We start from the raw sequence: 20802 nt of genomic DNA on the forward strand, positions 1-20802 counted from the left end.
TCTGGCATGCAGCCATGGGATATTTCCAGCTGCACTGTTAAAAATCGGGCCTGTGTTTGATCATACAGTGTGTCCTGACTGTACAGCCACCCGCATAACTCTGCCCTGAGAGTGTCCAGTTACACATGCACAGAACGAGACTGCTTTTATGAGAGCTAATATGCAACAGGTAGTTCAGAGAGTACAAGAAAGCAAACAGTCACAGAAAACAGGGAACTGGCAAATAAAGGAAAACAGTGAGGGAGGGAGAGCTAGAAGAGTAGATATCTAGACACCGAGCAGCAGACTAACTCCGAGATTGCAAGAGGAGACGACTGAAGGGCATAAGAGTTAAGAACAGTTGACTTCCATAAAGGACATTCCCAGAGAAAATTGGACATCCTCAGTTTTCATCTGACTTGAGCTGTTTTACACCCGCATTGCACTGCAGGTAAAGCCATGCCTTATTCAAATCTTGATGATACTTTGAATTATGATTAAGCTAAATAGTTGTTTAGTTGCATCAGTGACTGTCTTGTCTAATTGCCGGTGTAATTGTACAGCTTTTTTTTTACAGTACTTGGAAGTATAATGGTGTCTTTGTAGAATATTTTGGTAGTTATTTTTTACCAAAGATTCCTAAATATGCTGTTCATTGTTATTTTCAATGCTTTTTAACATATATAAATATATTGTTGGCTATTATGTGCTCAACAAACATTAGTATTCACGGTCATAGAGATGTAGATTTTTGTCAAATGTGTATATATTTTATTTTTATAATACAATGCATATTCTATTTTAAATAAATCTCCTCATCTACGCGGTCATGCGTCAGAGGTCACGTGTGTTTTGGCCAGTGTCACTGAAACCTCATCACATAAGAGCCCAACCCTCTCAGATGTCCTACTACGTTATTTCTGACTGCTGAACTTTAGCCCACTTCTTCTGGCCTCAGTCATATGACATGGAAAAAGAAACATAAGCTTGACAGTGTCAGAGCATAACTGAACTCTGCGCCTTCAGACAAAGTTCACTATAGGTTCCTAAAAAGGTTTTATACACACATTTTGTCATTTAGCAGAATCTTCAACCTAGAAGTCTAATAAAGTAGCGTTCTTTCTGGAGGGACTTTGACTGATTTTAACAATCCTCCAGTTCATAAATAGTCCATGCTAGCTTTCAAGCTTAATCCTTCACTTAATAGTTATGAATTTACTTTATTCTTGTATCCAGAGTGACGTAAATATGCAATTTAAACTGAAATTGTTGACAAATTGGTCACCTCAAACATAACCTTTCACTTAGTAGCCCAGATCTTTCCACTGTTGCCATTATAGCAGCTATCCAAATCAAATGCTGTGCAAACACAGCTCAAACTCTGAAAAATAGTTTATTATGGTCTTTCTCATTCCTCAGGCTGTGCTTTAAGCCTGTATAATGGCAGAAGCTCATCAGGCGGTGGCATTTCAGTTCACCGTCACTCCTGATGGCATCGACCTACAGTTGAGTCGAGAAGTTCTCAAACACATCTACATATCTGGAGTGACATCATGGAAGAAACGGGCCATCCGCTTTAAGGTTTCATGTCTATCCTTCCTTCCTTCCTTCCATCCATCCATCCATCCATCCATCCATCCATCTATCTATCTATCTATCTATCTATCTATCTATCTATCTATCTATCTATCTATCTATCTATCTATCTATCTATCTATCTATCTATCTATCTATCTATCTATCTATCTATCTATCCATCTATCTATCTATCTATCTAGCTATATTATTCCATCCATCTATCCATCCATCCATCCATCCATCCATCCATCCATCCATCCATCCATCCATCCATCCATCCATATCTATCTATCTATCTATCTATCTATCTATCTATCTATCTATCTATCTATCTATCTATCTATCTATCTATCTATCTATCTATCTATCTATCTATCTATCTTTCTATCTATCTATCTATCTATCTATCTATCCATCCATCTATCTATCTATCTATCTAGCTATATTATTCCATCCATCCATCTATCCATCCATCCATCCATCCATCCATCCATCCATCCATCCATCCATCCATCCATCCATCCATCCATCCATCCATATCTATCTATCTATCTATCTATCTATCTATCTATCTATCTATCTATCTATCTATCTATCTATCTATCTATCTATCTATCTATCTATCCATCCATCCATCCATCCATCCATCCATCCATCCATCCAACTAGCTATCTATCTAATGAAAGTCATCTTTTTCTTGTTTTGAGCAGAACAGTGTTCTGACCGGTGTTTACCCTGCCAGTCCTTCAAGCTGGTTATTTGTAGTTATTGCTATAATGAGCACCATGTATGCCAGGATCGACCCCTCCATGGGCACGATTGATAAAATCAAGACATCTCTACCAGTGAGGTAAATTAACAGCAGATCTATGAAAGATCTATGTTAGATAAAAACAGATGCATAAAGCTGGGAACATGGATGATTAGTGCATAAAATACCCGTGTAGATGGCATGCAAATGATTTTTAAACTGATTTTTGTATTTATAATGTATAATAAGTTAAAATTCTGATAAAGAGAAAACATTTAGGCAGTGAATATCAGTGTTTTGTTAAGGATTGTAGGTCTTGGACCACATCATTTTGCCTGATATGTTTGATCAAAAATATAAATACAACTGATATTACCAGTTCTCGGTACTGATTGGGCAACACATATATTTTATTTACTGTTAAGCAATGGATTTGGCAGCTTCGGTTTCTATTTACAGATTCATTCAGTTGAATTTGTGCTTCATCAGATGAAGCACGTTACACATTGAAATAATTTTTTGCCAACTACTCAGTCAGGGACCCTTTTTTTCTTTTTTGCTGTATATTTTTATGGAATACGTTAATTAATCTGTACAATCAATTCATTTCAACTGTACATTAATATTCATATTTATATAATATTTTTTTGTATATCTTTTATTTTATTGTATTAAACATTAAATGATTTTGTTTATATATATATATATATATATATATATATATATATATATATATATATATATATATATATATAAATATAAATATATATATATATTTTTTTTTTAATTCAAATGACTTGTTATGGACGTATTCTAAAGCAATGTTCTAAAAATGTCTCTTTTCTCCCCATGTATAGTGAGTTTATGACCGTTCAGACTCAGACGGTGTTGAGTGCCATCCTGTTTGCCACAGGTCTCTGGTTATCTGTCATATTCCTGCTGCGATACCTCCTCAAAGCTCTCCTGTCCTATCACGCCTGGATCTTTGAGTCTCATGGCAAAATGAGTTACTCTACTAAAGTCTGGCTGGTGCGTCCATCAATAAATATAATGATTAAAATCCAGTGAGTGTAGTTCACAAAGTATAGTTCGATTCATGAATAAATCTCTCTTTTTTTAGAGCCTTGTAAAGCTGCTGTCTGGTCGCCGGCCTCTGCTCTACAGCTTTCAGGGATCTCTGCCACATCTGCCTGTACCATCTATTGATGACACGATCAGAAGGGTAAAATTTTATCCGCTATCCTGAGTTTTTAGAAACTATCATGATATTAAGTGATTTGTTTTACACTTTTTACTTTCTTTAGGACACAAGCTGTTGTCTGGGAAATGTATATTTTACAATACTAGATATTTAAATCATGTCTGCTCAAGAGGTTGAACGTTTTGTTTGTTGTTGTTAGAGTAACTGAGGCACAAGCTGCAATGGCTCCACCCTCCTTTGGAAAAAAGGGTGGGGAGCAGCTGCTATTTTCCATTTAAAGAGATACACATGACGCAGTCGCTGTATCTAAATTTCCCCCCGTAACCTCATTCATTATTCCCAACATTAGTAAAAATAATAAACACTACTTGAAGTAGTAAACAAAAACAAGTGTCAATTAGAACAATTAGATGGCGTCAAGATGGCGCAATGGAAAACACAATCCCCTCACAGCAAGAAGGTCGCAGTCAGTTGGCATTTCTGTGTGAAGTTTGCATGTTCTCCCCATGTTCACGCGGGTTTCCTCTGGGTGCTCTGGTTTACCCCAGTGTCCAAAGACATGTTGTACAGGTGAATTGTGTAGGCTAATTATAAGTTGTCCGTAGTGTATGTGTGTGAATGGGAGTGTATGGGCGTTTCCGAGTGGCGGTTCATTCCACTGTGGCAACCCCAAATTAATAAAGGGACTAAGCCAAAAAAAATGTATGAATGAATGAATGAATGAATGAAAAAATGAATGAATGAATGATTCATATATATATATATTATATATATATATATATATATATATATATATATATATATATATATATATATATTAGTAGTCAACATTTGAAGTGAAGTGGATCAAAACGTTAATCAGAATTGTTTCAAGACACACACACACACACACACACACACACACACACACACACACACACACACACAAACACACACACACACACACACAGACACACACACACAGACACACACACACACAGACACACACTTCTAAACATAATTGTTTTAATAACTCATTTCTAATAACTGATTTATTTTATAATACTTTGTCATGATGACAGAACATAATATATTTTACTAGATATTTATCAAGACACTACTATAGAGCTTAAAGTGACATTTAAAGGCTTAACTAAGTTAATTAGGAAATCTATTGTTTAACGATGGTTTGTTATATATATATATATATATATATATATATATATATATATATATATATATATATATATATATATATATATATATATATATATATTATAAACAATAAATTCTTATTAAATTAAGTAGCACTGTAAGTAGTCATTTTTGTGCTGTTTTAATCAGAAAATATAAATATTTTACATTTGGTCAGTTTAGTGGCTAATTCGTACAAATTTGAAAGAGTTAAGTCATTCGAAAATGTATGATTTTAAAAAGGAGTGCGTGGCACCCAACCTGCCCCTAAACCTAACCGTCATTGGGTGATGAGCAAATCGTACTAAATTATATGAATTAGCTTGTACGAATTCATATGAATTAGCCACTAAATCAAAAAGTTACGAATTGCCGTGAGACTGCGTTGTTTTAATCTACACTTATTTTAAATCAAATTTGTAAACAGTTAAAGTTTTTTGTTATAAAGAAAACAAAACTATATAAATGTACTTTTTCTTCTATTGCTTTTCATTCATTCATTCATTTTTCTTCAGCTTAGTCCCTTTATTCATCATGGGTCAACACACGTGAATGAACTGCCAAATAACCAGCATATGTTTTACACAGTGGATGCCCTTTCAGCCGCAACCCAGTACTGGGAAACATCCATACACACTCATTCACACACATACTCTACGGCCAATTTAGTTTATTCCACATGTCTTTGGACTGTGGGGGAAACCGGAGCACCCGGAGGAAACCCATTCAACACAGAACATGCAAACTCCACACAGAAATGCCAACTGACCCAGCTGGGACTTGAACCAGTGACCTTCTTGCAGTGAGGCATCAATGCTAACCACTGAGCCACCATGTCGCCCTCCTTTGCTTTTGATTTGGAATATTATAAATGTCTGCTTAAAATTGCTCTCTGCTTTGGCCATCTTCCCTCAAATAATTCCTTCGCTTCATTATGTTAGTATCTAGAATCAGTTCGACCTCTTCTGGATGATGAGCAGTATAAACAGATGGAGACTGTTGCTAATGACTTCAAAAAGGATCCTGCCCCCAAATTACAGAAACACCTAAAACTCAAATCCTGGTGGGCCACCAATTATGTAAGTAAACAAAGCATTTTAAGCATTACAGTACCACAAATTAATGGAAAACACTCTATTAAATGCTGCAAACTAAATAAAGGTGTGCTAACAGGTGAGTGACTGGTGGGAGGAGTATATCTACCTCAGAGGACGAGACCCCATCATGGTCAACAGCAACTTCTACACTATGGTGAATATGAAATCAAATCAGACATGAATTTATATCACAGTAAGGAATAAAAGACTACCACAACTTTTGTTTCATGCTGACTTTAAGTCTAAATTATAATTATGAATAACACAGCCAAACGGTGACACCTGCTTAATAACTATGTAAAAAAATGGTAAACTTTCAAGCAATTATTTAATGCATAGCCTTATGTAAAAACTGTACTGTCTTATGTAAAGTCTATATCCACAACTCTCGTTCTCTATCTGTCAGGATTTGCTGTATGTAATCCCCACATATCGGCAGGCTGCACGCGCTGGAAATGTAGTTCATGCTATGCTGCAGTATCGCCGTAAGCTGGAGCGAGGAGAGCTTACCCCGGTACAGACACATGCAAAATACTAAAACACTGAAATAGCACACAGAAATAAATATGAAGCTTCTTTTCAAACTTGTTCGCCACTCTCTATTCTCAGCTGAGAGCTCTTGGGATTGTCCCCATGTGCTCTTTTCAGTATGAGAGGATGTTCAACACCACACGTATCCCTGGCATTGAGACTGGTAATGACAGTTTAAGTAGATTAAAAGACAATTCACCCCAAAATATCTAATTTACTCACCATTTACTATCCCTTAAGTGATTCTTTACAAGTTTCTTTTTCTATTTAACACAAAAGAAAATATTTTGAAGAATGTTGGAAAATGGTAGCCACCAACATCAAAGTCAATAGGTAATGATGTCCAACATTCTTCAAAGTATCTTCTTTTGTGTTCAAAACAATTGAGGTTTGGATAAAGTGAAGAGTGAGTAGATGATGACATTCATTTGTGGGTGAACTATCCCTTTTAGGATTGTTTATTCACACCATGATGGTTTTCTCACACTGCCTTGTTTATGCTCAGACTTCGTGCAGCATCTGAAGGACAGAAAGCACTTGGTTGTGTACCATCGTGGCCGTTTGTTTAAGGTCTGGTTGTACTACGGTGGCCGCCACCTTTGGCCCTCAGAGCTGGAGCTCCAGTTTCAACGAATCCTAGATGACAAGTCTGAACCTCAACCTGGAGAGCTCAAGCTGCCTTCACTGACTGCTGGAAACAGGTGAAGATGATGTATTCCTGCAGCTGTGTGCGCTCAAAAATATTTTTTTGCTACTTGTTCTGACTACTTATTTGAAGAGTTCACCCTAATCTGATGATTGATAGTAAGCTTGTTTGGCATGCTGTCCCGGGAGAGAGCCCTGAGCTCATAAGATCCTCGAGCCCGGGGCTCCCTCCCGTTTGCAAGGCGAGAGGGGAGTTTGAGCTCAGGTAGATCTCGAGAACTCCCCTGCTGTAGTAGCTAATGAACAGATAGTGATTGCTCTTCAGAGATAACTACTTACTAGGAGCATGTCTATGGTGTCGATTTGGATTAATCAATTAACTTAAGATGCATGTTTTTGGATGGTGAGAGGAAACCGGGGAACCCAGGGGAAACCCATGTGAGCACGGGGAGAATGTGTAAACTCCGCACAGAAACGTTGGCTGGCTTGGTAAGGACTAGAACCAGTGACGTTCTTGCTGTGAGTGTTTACCACTGGGCCACTGTGCCACCCATTTAAGAAAGGAGGAGAAGTAGGGGTGGAAGGGGGGATTTTTCAAAACGAAGATGGCTGTTATATGGAACTTAAGGTATTTATACTGGCTTTGGAATCGTCTGATTAGCGAATCATAGATTGAATAATGCGGGGCCAGCTGCAAGTAATCATCACATGATCCTCTTGACCTTGTTTAAAACTTAAACAACACAATTCTTTAGTTTTTTGGGGGACAACTTAATTATTTTATGTTCAATCTCAGTGCTTCCCACATAGACTTTACTTCGGCAGATTGCCCAGGTATATTAACGCCCACCCAAGTATATTTGGCAACACTTTTATTTTTACTATAATTATCATCCGTTTACACTTCTTTTATATCCACCCAAGATAACCAAATATTCATGATTGATTAACCTGTGGATAATTGTCTCTCGTTTACCTGTTTCGTAGGCTACTGCTGATTCTTTGTTCGCGAGAACTGCCAACACTCCCACAGACAATCTCACTTGCTCTGCAAACCCACAGAGATGCAAGTTTATGGAAATTAAAAAATGTGAACTTTAAGTCAACTTAACATACATCAATCAAATGGACTAAAATTAAGTTAAACTTTGTAAAAAAAAAATTATAATAAATTGTTTAAACCTAGGGCGGCTCACTGGTTAGCACTGTCACCTCACAGCAAGAAGGCTGCTGGATCAAGTTCCAGCTGGGCCAGTTGGCATTTCTGTGTGGAGATGTGCATGTTTTCCCTGTGTTCGTGTGGGTTTCCTCCGGGTGCTCCGGTTTCAGTCGAAACACATGCGCTATAGATGAATTGAGTGAACAAAATTGGCCATAGTGTTTGAGTGAATGTGAGAGTGTATGAGTCTTTCTCTGTACTGGGGTTTCAATGGCTGGAAGGGCACCCGCTGTGTAAACATATGCCGGAATAGTTGGCAGTTCTTTACACTGTGGCAACCCCTGATAAATAAGGGACTAAGCCCTAAGGAAAGCCAATAGGCAGAAGGAAAATGAATGAAGTTAAAACCTAATTAACATATTAAAATAAGGTAAAGTAACATTAAAACATTTATTGTAATACCTTCTTATATATTATTGTTTCAGTGCACAGTGGCTTCTCCCACCACAGCAAATGTACTTTTAGTTTATCAGGATGGAAGTGATGATTTTGTTACCATTGACTCATTGGATGGCAACGGTGCTTTATTCACAAATGTTTTATGCAAATTTCTAGTTTGTGCATAAGTCTAATTTGCATCTTTGGGTGTAAACATAGCTAATGTCAGATGAGTTCAAGAATCAAGTCTCTGTAAACCCAACCTTACAGAGAGCCTACTCTGACTGGTCAGATGACTGGACAGGTATGTTTGTATTGGTTGACTATTTACTGCATGTTGAATTGAATGCTAAATTTTAGCTCTGGAGGCTTTCCTATCATTTGTAAGTGCAGTGATATGGACAGCAGAAAAAAGTCCCACAAGTTTAGACCAATATGAGGATGAGTAATTGATGAATGTAACCTTCCTCTTTAACACACATCCAGAGTTCCTTGGGCCAGGGCTCGTTTGAAGTATTTTGGTGAGGGTGTCAACCGGGCATCTCTGGAGGCCATTGAAACAGCTGCGTTTTTTCTGACCCTGGATGATGAAGCACATGGATACGATCCGGAGAACATACGGTCCTTGGACCTCTACGCCAAATCTCTACTGCATGGAAAGTGCTATGATAGGTAGGCACAGTTCATTCATTAATTTATACACTATTAATATAATATTACTAACATTAGCATGGCGGCATGTGGTTAGCACTGTCGTCTCACAACAAGAAGGTTCCTGGTTTGAGTGCTGGCTGGGCCGGTTGGCATTATTGTGTGGAGTTTGCATATTCTTCCCGTGTTCGCCTGGGTTTCTTCTGGGTGCTCCAGTTTCCCCCACAGTACAAAGACATGAGCTATGGGTGAATTGGAGAAACTAAATTGGCCGTAGTGTATGAGTGTGTGTGTGAATGCGAGTGTATAGGTGTTTCCCAGTAATGGGTTACAGCTGGAAGGGCATCCGTTGCGTAAAACATATGCTGAAATAGTTAGCGGTTCAATCCGCTGTGGAAACCCCTGAAAATGAATAAACTAAATTGGCCGTAGTTTATGTGTGTGAATGTGAGAGTGTATGAGTGTTTCCCAGTAACGGATTGCAGGTGGAAGGGCACCCATTGCGTAAAACATATGCTCGAATGGTTGGTGGTTCATTCCGCTGTGATGACCCCTGATAAATAAGGAACTAAGCCAAAGAAAAATTAATCAATGAATAATATTAGCATTTTTATTGTTTGATTTTTATTATTAATGTATTCTATTTTATTTTATATTGTAATATTTACTACTATTATACAATTTTTAATATCATATAATTTTATGTTTTATGTATTATTTTAAAAATGTTTGGTTTAGTACTTTTGCTATGTAGTTGTGCTATAATAGTTATAATTTTTCATATTTCTTTTTAATTTTAACCTCTATTTTGTATAAGTAGTTTACTACTTTAAGTCGTTTAGTTGTTGTTGTTTTTTTTTTCCGTTTTTTATGTAAAACATATTTTTGGTTTAATTTAAACTTACGTAACTTTGGTTTTAGTTAACTATAAAACCAATTGTCAGCTTATTTCAATACATATCTGCCAACACTCCTGTTTTTCAGTCAATGCAACATTCATTATTTTAATATTTCAGAATATTATTTTTTTATATTCTGAAATATTATATATTTTTATTATTTTTTATGATTTTATATAAGTTTAATAGGCCAACATAGTGGCTCAATAATTACCACTGTTGTCTCACAACAAGAAGGTCACTGGATCGAGTCCCGGCTGGGCCAGCTGGCATTTTTGTGTGGAGTTTGCATGTTCTCCTTATGTTGTCTTGTGTTTCCTCCGGGTGCTCCAGTCTCCCCCACAATCCAAAGACATGTGGTATAGGTGAACTGAATAAAATAAATTGGCCGTAGTGTATAGGGGGTCACATACCGGATGCGCCGCTCCACTTTGTAAAACGTGCTGGATAAGTTGCCGGTTCATTCCGCTGTGGCAACCCCTGATGAATAAAAGAACTAAGCCAAAAGAAAATGAATGAATGTAATTTTAGTAGTTAATGATAACACATTTATGATTGCTCCTCTGCCAAACAGTTGACCTTGTTTTTACCATTTTAAATAACGACTGTTAAAGTCATTTTAAGAATGGCTGTTTTAAATAATGGCTTACACACACAGCATTGTTGGTAGACAAAAACAAAACAAACAAACAAAAAATCAAACAAACACTACTACACTTGATTTTAATTTAATTGTTAAAAAAATAAATAAAAAAAACAAGAAACAAGAAAGCATGTTAAATGAAAATCTGAAATATTTTATGAAATACTTAAAAAGAAGAAGGTTATTTAGTATTAAAAAATATTTCAATTTTTTTATATAAATTGATCATACAGTTTATATTTTCAGATTTTTTATAGTATGTGTATTAAATCTGGTACTTTTACCATAAACCGACATATCAACAATTTAATTGAGACTGATATTTGAGAAATCATGAGATGTGTTGAAAGAACTGCATTAAGTGTGTTAAATAGTGACATTAGGAGGTTTTTTTTTCTTGGTGGAGTAGTTAAAGGGTTAATAACATTGTGTCTTAGTGGTGACCATCAGCATTTAAACCACATAAACACAAATAAAGTAACATTTACTGAAGCTCTATCTCAAATATTTCATTCCAGGTGGTTTGATAAATCCTTCAATTTGATTGTGTACAAGAACGGTAAAATGGGTGTCAACACTGAGCATTCATGGGCTGACTCTCCTATCATTGGACACATGTGGGAGGTAAACACAACTATTCATGATATATTAAAAATGATAGTTTTGGCCAGTATGTATGAACATCTATTTCAACATTCTGTGCAGTATGTTTTGGCCACAGATTGTTTCCATCTGGGATACACAGCAGAGGGACATTGCAAAGGAGATGTCAACAAAACCCTGGCACCCCCTACCAGATTACAGTGGGACATCCCAAAAGCGGTGTGAATTACATTTCAAAGTTGGAAGATTTAAACTCAGACTAATGCATGTTTCTTGTTTACACTACCTAATAAAAGTCTTGTCGTGGATCCCAGTTATGAAAGCAACAAATAATAACTTGACTTCTAGTTGATCATTTGGAAAAGTGGCAGAAAGTAGATTTTTCTGATCAATCATCTGTTGAGCTGCATCCCAATCATCACAAATACTGCAGTAGACCTACTGGAACCAGCATGGACCCAAGATTCATACAGAAATCAGACAATTTTGATAAAGGAAAAATCATGGTTTGGAGTTACATTCAGTATGGGGGTGTGCGAGAGATCTGCAGAGTGTATGACAACATCAACAACCTGAGGTGTCAAGACATTTGTGCTGCCCCTTACATTACAAACCAGGAGAGGGCAAATTCTAGAACAGGATAACGCTCCTCATACTTCAGCCTCCACATCAAAGTTCCTGAAAGCAAAGAAGGTCAAGGTGCTCCAGGATTGGCCAGCCCAGTCACCAGACATGAACATTATTGAGCATGTCTGAGGTAAGATGAAGAGGGAAACATTGAAGATCAATTCAAAGAATCTTGATGAACTCTGGAAGTCCTGCATGAACGCTTTTGCCATTCGGGATGACTTTATTAATACAGTAATTGGAGTCACTGCAGAGATGTATGGATGCAGTCCTCCAAGCTCATGGCAGTCATACACAATATTAAGTCTTTTTCCACAGCAGCATGACTTTATATTCAACACTGGACATTATTTCTGTTCAGTGACGAGACTTTTGTCTAAGCAAAGTCAGACCTTACTGTCCTAATAAAATAATTTAAAAAATCAAGGCATGATCATTTTATTTCGGTGAAATAAGTGTAATCTAGAGGTCTTTGCCTTTCATATAAGCCACTTCTGATAACAAATAATCAACTAGAAGTCAGGTTATTATTTGTGTTCCTAAAACTTGGATAGGCGACAAGACAGATAGTGTATTTTGATATCTGATTAAAGTGGATTATGTCTCTTCCAGTGCCAGGAGATTATCGAAGGCTCCTATAGGATTGCAAAGGGAATCGCTGATGATGTGGATTTCCACGGCTGCTTGTTTAATGAGTTTGGAAAGGGCCTGATAAAGAAATGCAGAACAAGTCCGGATGCTTTTATCCAGCTGGCACTGCAACTAGCTCAATATAGGGTATAAGTCAAGTCACGTGTATGGTTGAAGTCAAAATGATTAGCCCTCTTGTGATTTTGTTTTCTTTTTCAAATATTTCCCAAATGATGTTTAACAGAGAAAGGAATATTTCACAGCATTTCCTATAATATTTTTTCTTCTGGAGGAATTCTTATTTGTTTTATTCCAGCTAGAATAAAAGCAGTTCTTAAACCATTTTAAGGTGAATATTATTAGCCCTTTTAAGCAATATTTGTTTTTGTCCACAAAACAAACCATCGTTATGCAATGACTTGCCTAATAACCCTAACTTGCCTAATTAACCTACTTAAGCCATTAAATGTCACTTTAAGCTGAATACTAGTATCTTGAAAAATATTTAGTAAAATATTATTTACTGTCATCATGGCAAATTAAAATAAATCAGTGATTAGAAATAAGTTATTAAATCTATCATGTTTAGAAATGTATTGAACAAATCTCTCCTTTGACCAGAAAATGGGAAAAAATAAATAGGAGGGCGAGTAATTCTGACTTCATCTGTATATGCATCTATTCCTCTGCAAATGTGTGTCTGTTTATGGTGATCAAACTGTTTAAATGAAGTTTGTTTTTGCTGGTGCAGGACAAGGGGGAGTTTTGTCTGACTTACGAATCCTCCATGACCCGAATGTTCCGCGAGGGCAGGACGGAAACTGTGAGATCGTGCACTTGCGAGTCAACAGCATTTGTAAGAGCAATGGAGGATGACACAACCACGGTGAGAAAACCACACAATCCTGGAGTCACACAGTAAAACGACAGCTATAACGATAACTGTATTAGCGTCACCAGCAAACTTTCTATTTAATATAAGCACACACTGCAATTCTGTTGTCGTACACTTTAAATGCTTGTGTACTTTCAATCCCAGCAATTAGTAGGCCCACAAGGAATCTGCGCGTGCAGAATTCCACAGATTTTCCGCAGATTTTCCACAGAATTGTGCAGATTTCTGCAGTTTTTTAGCCCATTATAAATTCTGTTTATTTACTTGAGTAAATGTGTAAATCGGAATTTATTCAGTTTTTATTTAGTAATTTATTACTTTTTATTTAATATATTAAAGTGTAAGTGATGATACTCCGCTGGATACTCCCAAAATAATTCCGCAGAAATCCGCAGATTTTTACCAAAATTCTCTGCAGAAATAGCAAAAAACATCCGCAGATTCCATCTGGCCCTACCAATTAGTAACTTTTAAATTAATGGCTAATTCACATTATTTTGTACTCTCATTTGTGCATTTCAAAAAAGAAAAGCATTTTGATATTCGAGTACTATTAAGACCACTGTTGTAACATTCAGTGGAACATTAAAGAGAATCAGACCTGATGAAGACCTTGTAGGTCAAAATGTGGTCCAATTGAATTTTCTTTAGAGAGCTAAAGTGGTAGTGGGCTGATTCAATTTTGTGTGGCTTGATCAAGCACCTGCCTTTAGGATTTTCTTAAAAGTGCGCACACTAATGTCTTTTTTTTATCAGCACTTAACCAGTGGTATAAACTTATAAATGAACATTTCTGTGAATAAAATTGTCCTCTTTTACCTTTGCCAGAATGAGCAGAGGTTAGCGCTCTTCAAACAAGCAGCAGAGAAGCATCAGAACATGTACCGTCTGGCCATGACAGGAGCTGGGATCGACCGCCATCTCTTCTGCCTCTACATTGTGTCCAAAGTCATGGGCATAGACTCTCCCTTCCTCAAACAGGTGTGTGGCAGTCTGTTATAGAAAGACATACGGCTTAACAATGTACCGTTTGAGCATTGATATTGCAATGTGTGTATCAGCAATAGTCACATGGCAGGATTCAATTAAAGATTAAAAAATAAAGTTATTATTAAATAATATATATTTGAATCATTCATACAATGATGACCATGTTATTTGATGTTTGATTGTTCAATTTCTGTATTTAAATACTGTTCAATTAGGAGTTAAATTTAAGACTTGAAGACATTTTTAAGAGCCTTATGAATTTTAGACCCATAAAGGGCTAAAGACGAAGGATTTTTTTTAAAATGGCCCAGGTGAAAAGGATTTTTATTTGCCCTATCAAAATTTTTTTTTATACTTTAATACATTTAATAATACAATAAAGATTTAATAATAAAAATGTAAATATTTTAGATTTTATTTCTTAGCAAAATATTTTAAATATTTTGTGAAAACAAGCAAGTTCTACTTGTATCCATACACTTTTTTTCCCAACGTAACTTAAAAAAAATAATTAAACAAATGTTTTAAAAGTTTTAAAGACTATGGTAAACTAAATGTGTGTAAACAATCTGTCCAGGTCGGTGTCCTCAGCAGTAAATACATGGAGCACTTTTAAACAAATGTTATTGTAAGGAAAATTATTTATGAAAAATAGAGTAAAAATTAAATTAAATAAAATATTGAATAAAATTAAACAAAAGGTTTAAAGTTTTATTGAGATGATTGTTGGTGATTAAATGGGTTTTGGTCAGATTTGGTAGCAATACATGAACGAAACAAATTAAGACCTGTTTAAAAAAGACATGCAACACAATATTTCAGTAAATGTAAGACTTTTTAAGACTTAAAATTCTGATTTTGAGATTTAAGACATTTTAAGACCCCGCAGAAACCCTGACTGTTGCACTCCCCAGAAATCCATAAAGCACTATTTCAGTTTTATTTTTGCTCTGTTGTATTTGATTATATTTGTAAATAAAGCTTGTAATTTATTAGAATTTAGAAAAAAAATCAAAAAGAAAGAGCTTTATTGCCAGGTATGTTCACACATAAAAGGTATTTGTTTTCATTACAGAGCTTCTACAATGCAACAGAATAAAGACAGATAATAAAAACACATAATAAATATACTTTTAAAAATAGAAGTAGTGAATGCAAATGTACAAATTGACAAGTGTATGTGCAGGTATATTACTATATACAACGTTATATGTGTATATGTATATAAAAGTAGAGAAGGAAGCTTATGTTATTAGCCTTTTGATAATATTTACAAAGTTCCATATTTACAGATGCTAATTTAATAGCCAAAAAACATTTTATCCTGCTATACTAATTGAATTAAAACATTATACAAACAACATAAAGCCAAGCACTAATAAAAAAGCCATCAAAACCGCTTTTTTATAATCTCACAAGGCCTTTCTCTGTTAGTATGTTTACTTACACATTGTCTTATATGTTTTGTTCTGTACACCCCTGAATTATTTTTTATTTTTCCATTTCTTTTGTATTGTCCTAAATGTTGTTCTTTAAGCATTAATCAAAAAAGTGTGTATAAATGTGTATATCAAGTAGTGATGTCTGTTCCACAATTACTAAAAGTAATCACTTTTATGGAGATGCACTGCATAGAAAAGCACTTGAACATCTAAATTAATGAAATCCTCCCGAATAGAGCTATTCAAATCATCTGGTGAAATATATTCATATCTTAGCAAACAAAAATTTGCAATGTCAGATTTTTCCAATATTGTGCCCTACAATGACATTTCAATATCAGTTTACCATATCTTGTAAAACCCAAACACACCTTCTTTTCATAGGTTTTGTCAGAGCCCTGGCGTCTCTCCACCAGTCAAACTCCCCAACAGCAGCTCAATCTCATTGACACTCAGAAGTTTCCTAAATATGTGTCAGCTGGAGGAGGCTTTGGGCCTGTGAGTCTCTCTACAGCCCCCTGCAGTACACAATGTGTCATTATTTACAACAACATCTATAGTAAATGACCGTACAACTCTTAAAACAGGTTGCAGATGACGGTTATGGTGTTTCTTACATCATTGTCGGCGAGAATCTCATTACATTCCACATTTCCAGCAAGTTCTCCAGTCCTGAGACGGTAAGAGGATTTCAGTGTTAATATTTTACACACATTTTGATGGTAACAGATGATCGTGACAGCAACACACTATTCAAATATCTATATCTTGTTAATGACTCGTTCATACAAAAAGAACACCAGCAACTATATCAGCGTCCATATTAACTGGCATTAACGTTCTGTTTTAAGAGCATAATATTATTTTTAATAAATGAATAAATAAATAAATAAATAAATAAATAAATAAATAAATAAATAGCAGCCACTAAATTATTGTGGACTGATTGGTGCAACTGACATAGCTGATTTTATTTTATTGAATTTATTGATTTTTTTAGGCATAAATTAAAATGTTTCAAGAGTATTTAATTAAATTAATTGAAACCACATCATTTCATTTACCAGAAACAAAAATATAACATTATATTGCATTCATAATTTTTTTTTTTTGTGCCACTCCAAGATTTGGTGCGGCCTCTTTTAGCCACCCCAGAGAACATTTTCTGGGGCGCCACTGCTTTTGGGAGGATTTAATTTGATATCTGTACTACCTTTTAATTTATAATGTTACAAATAAATTCAAAATCTAATAATACTGAGTTAAAATGCAGTCCTATTTTTGCAATTGTACATTTTATAATGATTTCGTTTGATTATTAAGTCACATACAACATTATTATTCTATTTCATTTAATTTGAATATTTTTATGTTCATAATAAAATATCTATAGAAATAAAATATCAGAAAACTGAGAATGTGAATAATATAAATGTGTTTGTGAATCAGCTGTCCACTGTAAACAACCACAGTAAAACACTCAGTTATGTTTATTGCTTATTCTTCAGCAGTGGTGGAAAGAGTACTGAAAAATCATACTTAAGTAAAAGTACCATTACTTGCCTACAAAAGTAGTGCGAGTAAAAGTATCTGTTGTAAATATTTCTTAAAGTATGAGTAAACACTAGCCCCTTCAAAAGTACTCAAGAGTAGTGAGTATTGCGTCATAAAAAGCAAATGACGATGATATTTGGTTGATTTTAGGTTGTGTTGGAAAGTGACCAAAATCCGAAAAACCTCTCCTGACCTTTTTTTATTGGAAGCACAGGTAATAGATTAGATATTCCCACAGTATTAAAGAGGACCTATTATGCCCCTTTTTACAAGATGTAAAATAAGTTTCTGATGTCCCTAGAGTGTGTATGTGAAGTTTCAGCTCAAAGTAGCCCACACCAATTTTCTTTTTGAGCTATACAGACGCCTTTGTGCTCACGTAGAGGTAGATTCAAAACAGTTATCTCTGTGATAAACTGAAAATGTTTAAAGAAGTGGCGCAGAAGTGAATCTTAAAACCCCACATATATAATGCCTCTTAGTTGCTGACATTATCTTTGGCCGGTATGGTACAGAAACTCTAATAGTGAACGGCTGCTTCTCACTTAGGGCTGTCTGTGGTTGTTGCCACACAATAGGCCCCCTTTAATAATGATTGCTGGCCTAATGCAGGTTTAATTGTTATACGATTAGATGGCAACAAGAGATTGTTGTATTAAATGGAATAAAATAAGATTTTTTTGTTAAAGATGCACTGAAAAAAAGTCAGGTGACATCATGTGACCAAAATTCAATGTCTAGCCAGTGACTAGGGGCAATTTTTTATTTTGATCACCAATAACATCGATAAATTATGTTGATATTTGGTTGTTTTTAGACTGTGTTGGAAAGTGACTAAAATCCAACTTCGATCCAACATCTTAAACCAATGTCACATTGACGTCAAAGACTGACATTTATTCATCAGGCATGGCAACCAAAATCCAACATCTGACAGACGTCATAGTGGTAACGTCCACACGACATCAAGCTGTAACATCACTAGACGTTGATATTTGGTTGATTTTAGGTTGAATGTTGGACATTGATGTCAGCCTGATGTCGAGTTTTAACGTCACACTACAGGTACAACATCAATCTAACGTCATGTTGACGTCTTGTGCCTGCTGGACGTTTAAGGCCATTTTGGTCACCATACACAGTAAGAGAATGAGAGATGAGCCTCCTCCTTTACTTTCACTCTCGTGGATAGGGAAACGTGTTGTACACACAGACATCCATTAGCCTATACATGATTAATTAACGTTTATTAAGCACAAAGGTTTGTTTCAAAACTATTTCTAAATTCAGTTTTAATTTCCAGCAAACGAAATAATGAACAATAATAACGAAGTGTGTTCAAAAACCTGAGTTTTATCCTAATACACATGCTGTGCCCCATATGGTCTAAAACCTGACAGGTGGACCAATCCAAGCTTGTTTTTTAATAAAACAAATATAAATATGCATTTAATAAATAATACTGGTAATAATAATAACATTATACAAAAGCAAATTGTCATTAATAAACTGAAAAAGCCCCCGAGATGAAGAAGGCTTGAAAGTATGGTTTTTATATTTACGTAGGCTAGAAAATAAAAAAATGTGTAATATTTTAATCCTTTAATTCTTCATTTGTAAAGATATTTGTGTATTGCTGTACATCCTGCGTGTTTTGAGCAATGTGTAAGCGAGGCGCACAACTAACGCGCTCTGCGCTGGACTATAGACATGCTTTGATCTGATTAAACATAGGCCTAAATGATGTAGACATAAAGCCAGTAGTGATGGGTCGTTCATGAACGATTCAGTCATTTTGAACGAATCTTCAATATGACTCGGGAACTACGAGTCCTCTCAGGGAGTGATTCGTTCATCCGCGCGTGCGCACATGTGTGCAGGTAGTATCGTTAATTTCAAGTCTTCATCACATTGGCAGAAGCCAATCATATGCGTTTAGAGCCGGAAAAAGAATTGATCCGCTCACCTCTCAAGTCCTATATCGGGTCTGAGTCATTCGTTCATCATGGGCAATCATATGTGTTTAGAGCCAGAAAAAGTTTTGATCTGTTCATCTCTCGAGTCCTCTATCAGGTCTAAATCACTCGTTCATCACGGGCCAATCATATGCGTTTAGAGCCGGAAAAAGTTTTGATCCGTTCATCTCTCAAGTCCTCCATAGGGTCTGAGTCATTCGTTCATCACGGGCCAATCATATGCATTTAGAGCCGGAAAAAGTTGATCCGTTCATCTCTCGAGTCCTCGGGTTTGAGTCATTCTGTCACATGATGAACGAACGATCATGGCTCCTATCGGCTTAGACTGTGCATTGATTAAGATTATATGTGACTGTCAGTGTAACGTGAATGAACCCCTGACATTTGAAGACATGAAGAGGTGAGCTGAGCAAAGAGACAAAAATGCCTTCATAGACAAAAGAGCAGGTAAACATTGAATTATTATTTTCTCCTTCTTATAGTATTCTATTTAGGACTTATTTGTCGTGCAATCAACCTTTTGGGCTAGTTGTAGATGTGTTTGGAAGCAATTCATAACATTTTAATAATAATATTTTGGCAATTGAACCAAATGAACGAAATGAAAAAAAGATTCGTTCATCTTGATGAACGAGACTCAAAGATCCGAGTCAGTAAAATGATCCGAACTTCCCATCACTAAAAGCCAGCAGAGGTCACTCCAATTCATTAAATAAAAACTAAAGTTAATTTGGCAGAAATACATAATGCATGAAACTGCAGCAACATCAACGCAGTCGGGGAGAAATTATACTTGGAATGAGACTCAGCCAATCAGAATCAAGCATTTGATCTGTTCATTTTATAAATGATGATTTAGTACTATCACTATCTGAATCTAACTCTGCCTCTGTCTATCTTTGGCTTTTGTGTCCTCAGGATTCTTTCCGCTTTGGGCAGAACATCAGACAGGCCATGCAGGACATAAGAGCTCTATTCAACCAAAAAGAGAAGAAGATGTGACTCCGTAAACCAAGAAGCTTCAGCTCAAAAGCTGCTCCAGCACCAGTTAGCAGTCACAAACACCACAAATAGCAGCCTTTAAGCTGTGACAGCATTAAATACATGTGTAAATATGTTGCAGTTATTTAAAGCAAGTAACAAGCCTAGCGAATTAGTGCACTTAGATAAATCAGATTTATGCTGGGGATGAAGTGTAAAAATGTACTGTATTTAATTGTAAATATTTCAGTGTGTAGCAAATGGTTGTAAATATTTAATTTGTGCATTATGCTCTGCACTTAAATAAACTTCTAAAAAGTGACATACAAGTGCCTTTGTCTTAAAATCCATCAGATACA

The 20802-nt window shown here is 35.7% G+C and overlaps 1 protein-coding gene across 3 annotated transcripts; it reads left to right on the forward strand.

The window, feature by feature from the left end:
* Positions 1-109: 109 nt before the first annotated feature.
* cpt1b (carnitine palmitoyltransferase 1B (muscle)) lies at positions 110-20772 on the forward strand. Of its 3 annotated transcripts, none has more exons than XR_015514255.1 (19): positions 110-430; positions 1399-1560; positions 2268-2407; positions 3166-3337; positions 3429-3530; positions 5624-5761; positions 5856-5933; positions 6186-6293; positions 6389-6473; positions 6816-7089; positions 7173-9224; positions 11264-11369; positions 11451-11567; positions 12588-12752; positions 13357-13491; positions 14329-14481; positions 16317-16430; positions 16520-16612; positions 20381-20772. XR_015514255.1 is itself a non-coding variant. In NM_001328192.1 (19 exons), the coding sequence occupies exons 2-19, from the start codon at positions 1420-1422 to the stop codon at positions 20462-20464; spliced, it is 2313 nt and encodes a 770-aa protein (NP_001315121.1). In that variant the 5' UTR covers positions 119-430; positions 1399-1419; the 3' UTR covers positions 20465-20767. The 3 variants fall into 3 exon arrangements, 1 of the variants encoding a protein (NP_001315121.1); XR_015514254.1 differs by having other exon boundaries at positions 6816-7011; positions 9039-9224; positions 11451-11661; positions 12499-12752; NM_001328192.1 differs by having other exon boundaries at positions 119-430; positions 6816-7011; positions 9039-9224; positions 20381-20767.
* The last annotated feature ends 30 nt before the right edge of the window (positions 20773-20802 follow it).

The sequence above is a fragment of the Danio rerio genome, chromosome 18, assembly GCF_052040795.2.
Source record: "Danio rerio strain M-AB ecotype USA chromosome 18, GRCz13ab, whole genome shotgun sequence".
NCBI classification, from domain to species: domain Eukaryota; kingdom Metazoa; phylum Chordata; class Actinopteri; order Cypriniformes; family Danionidae; genus Danio; species Danio rerio.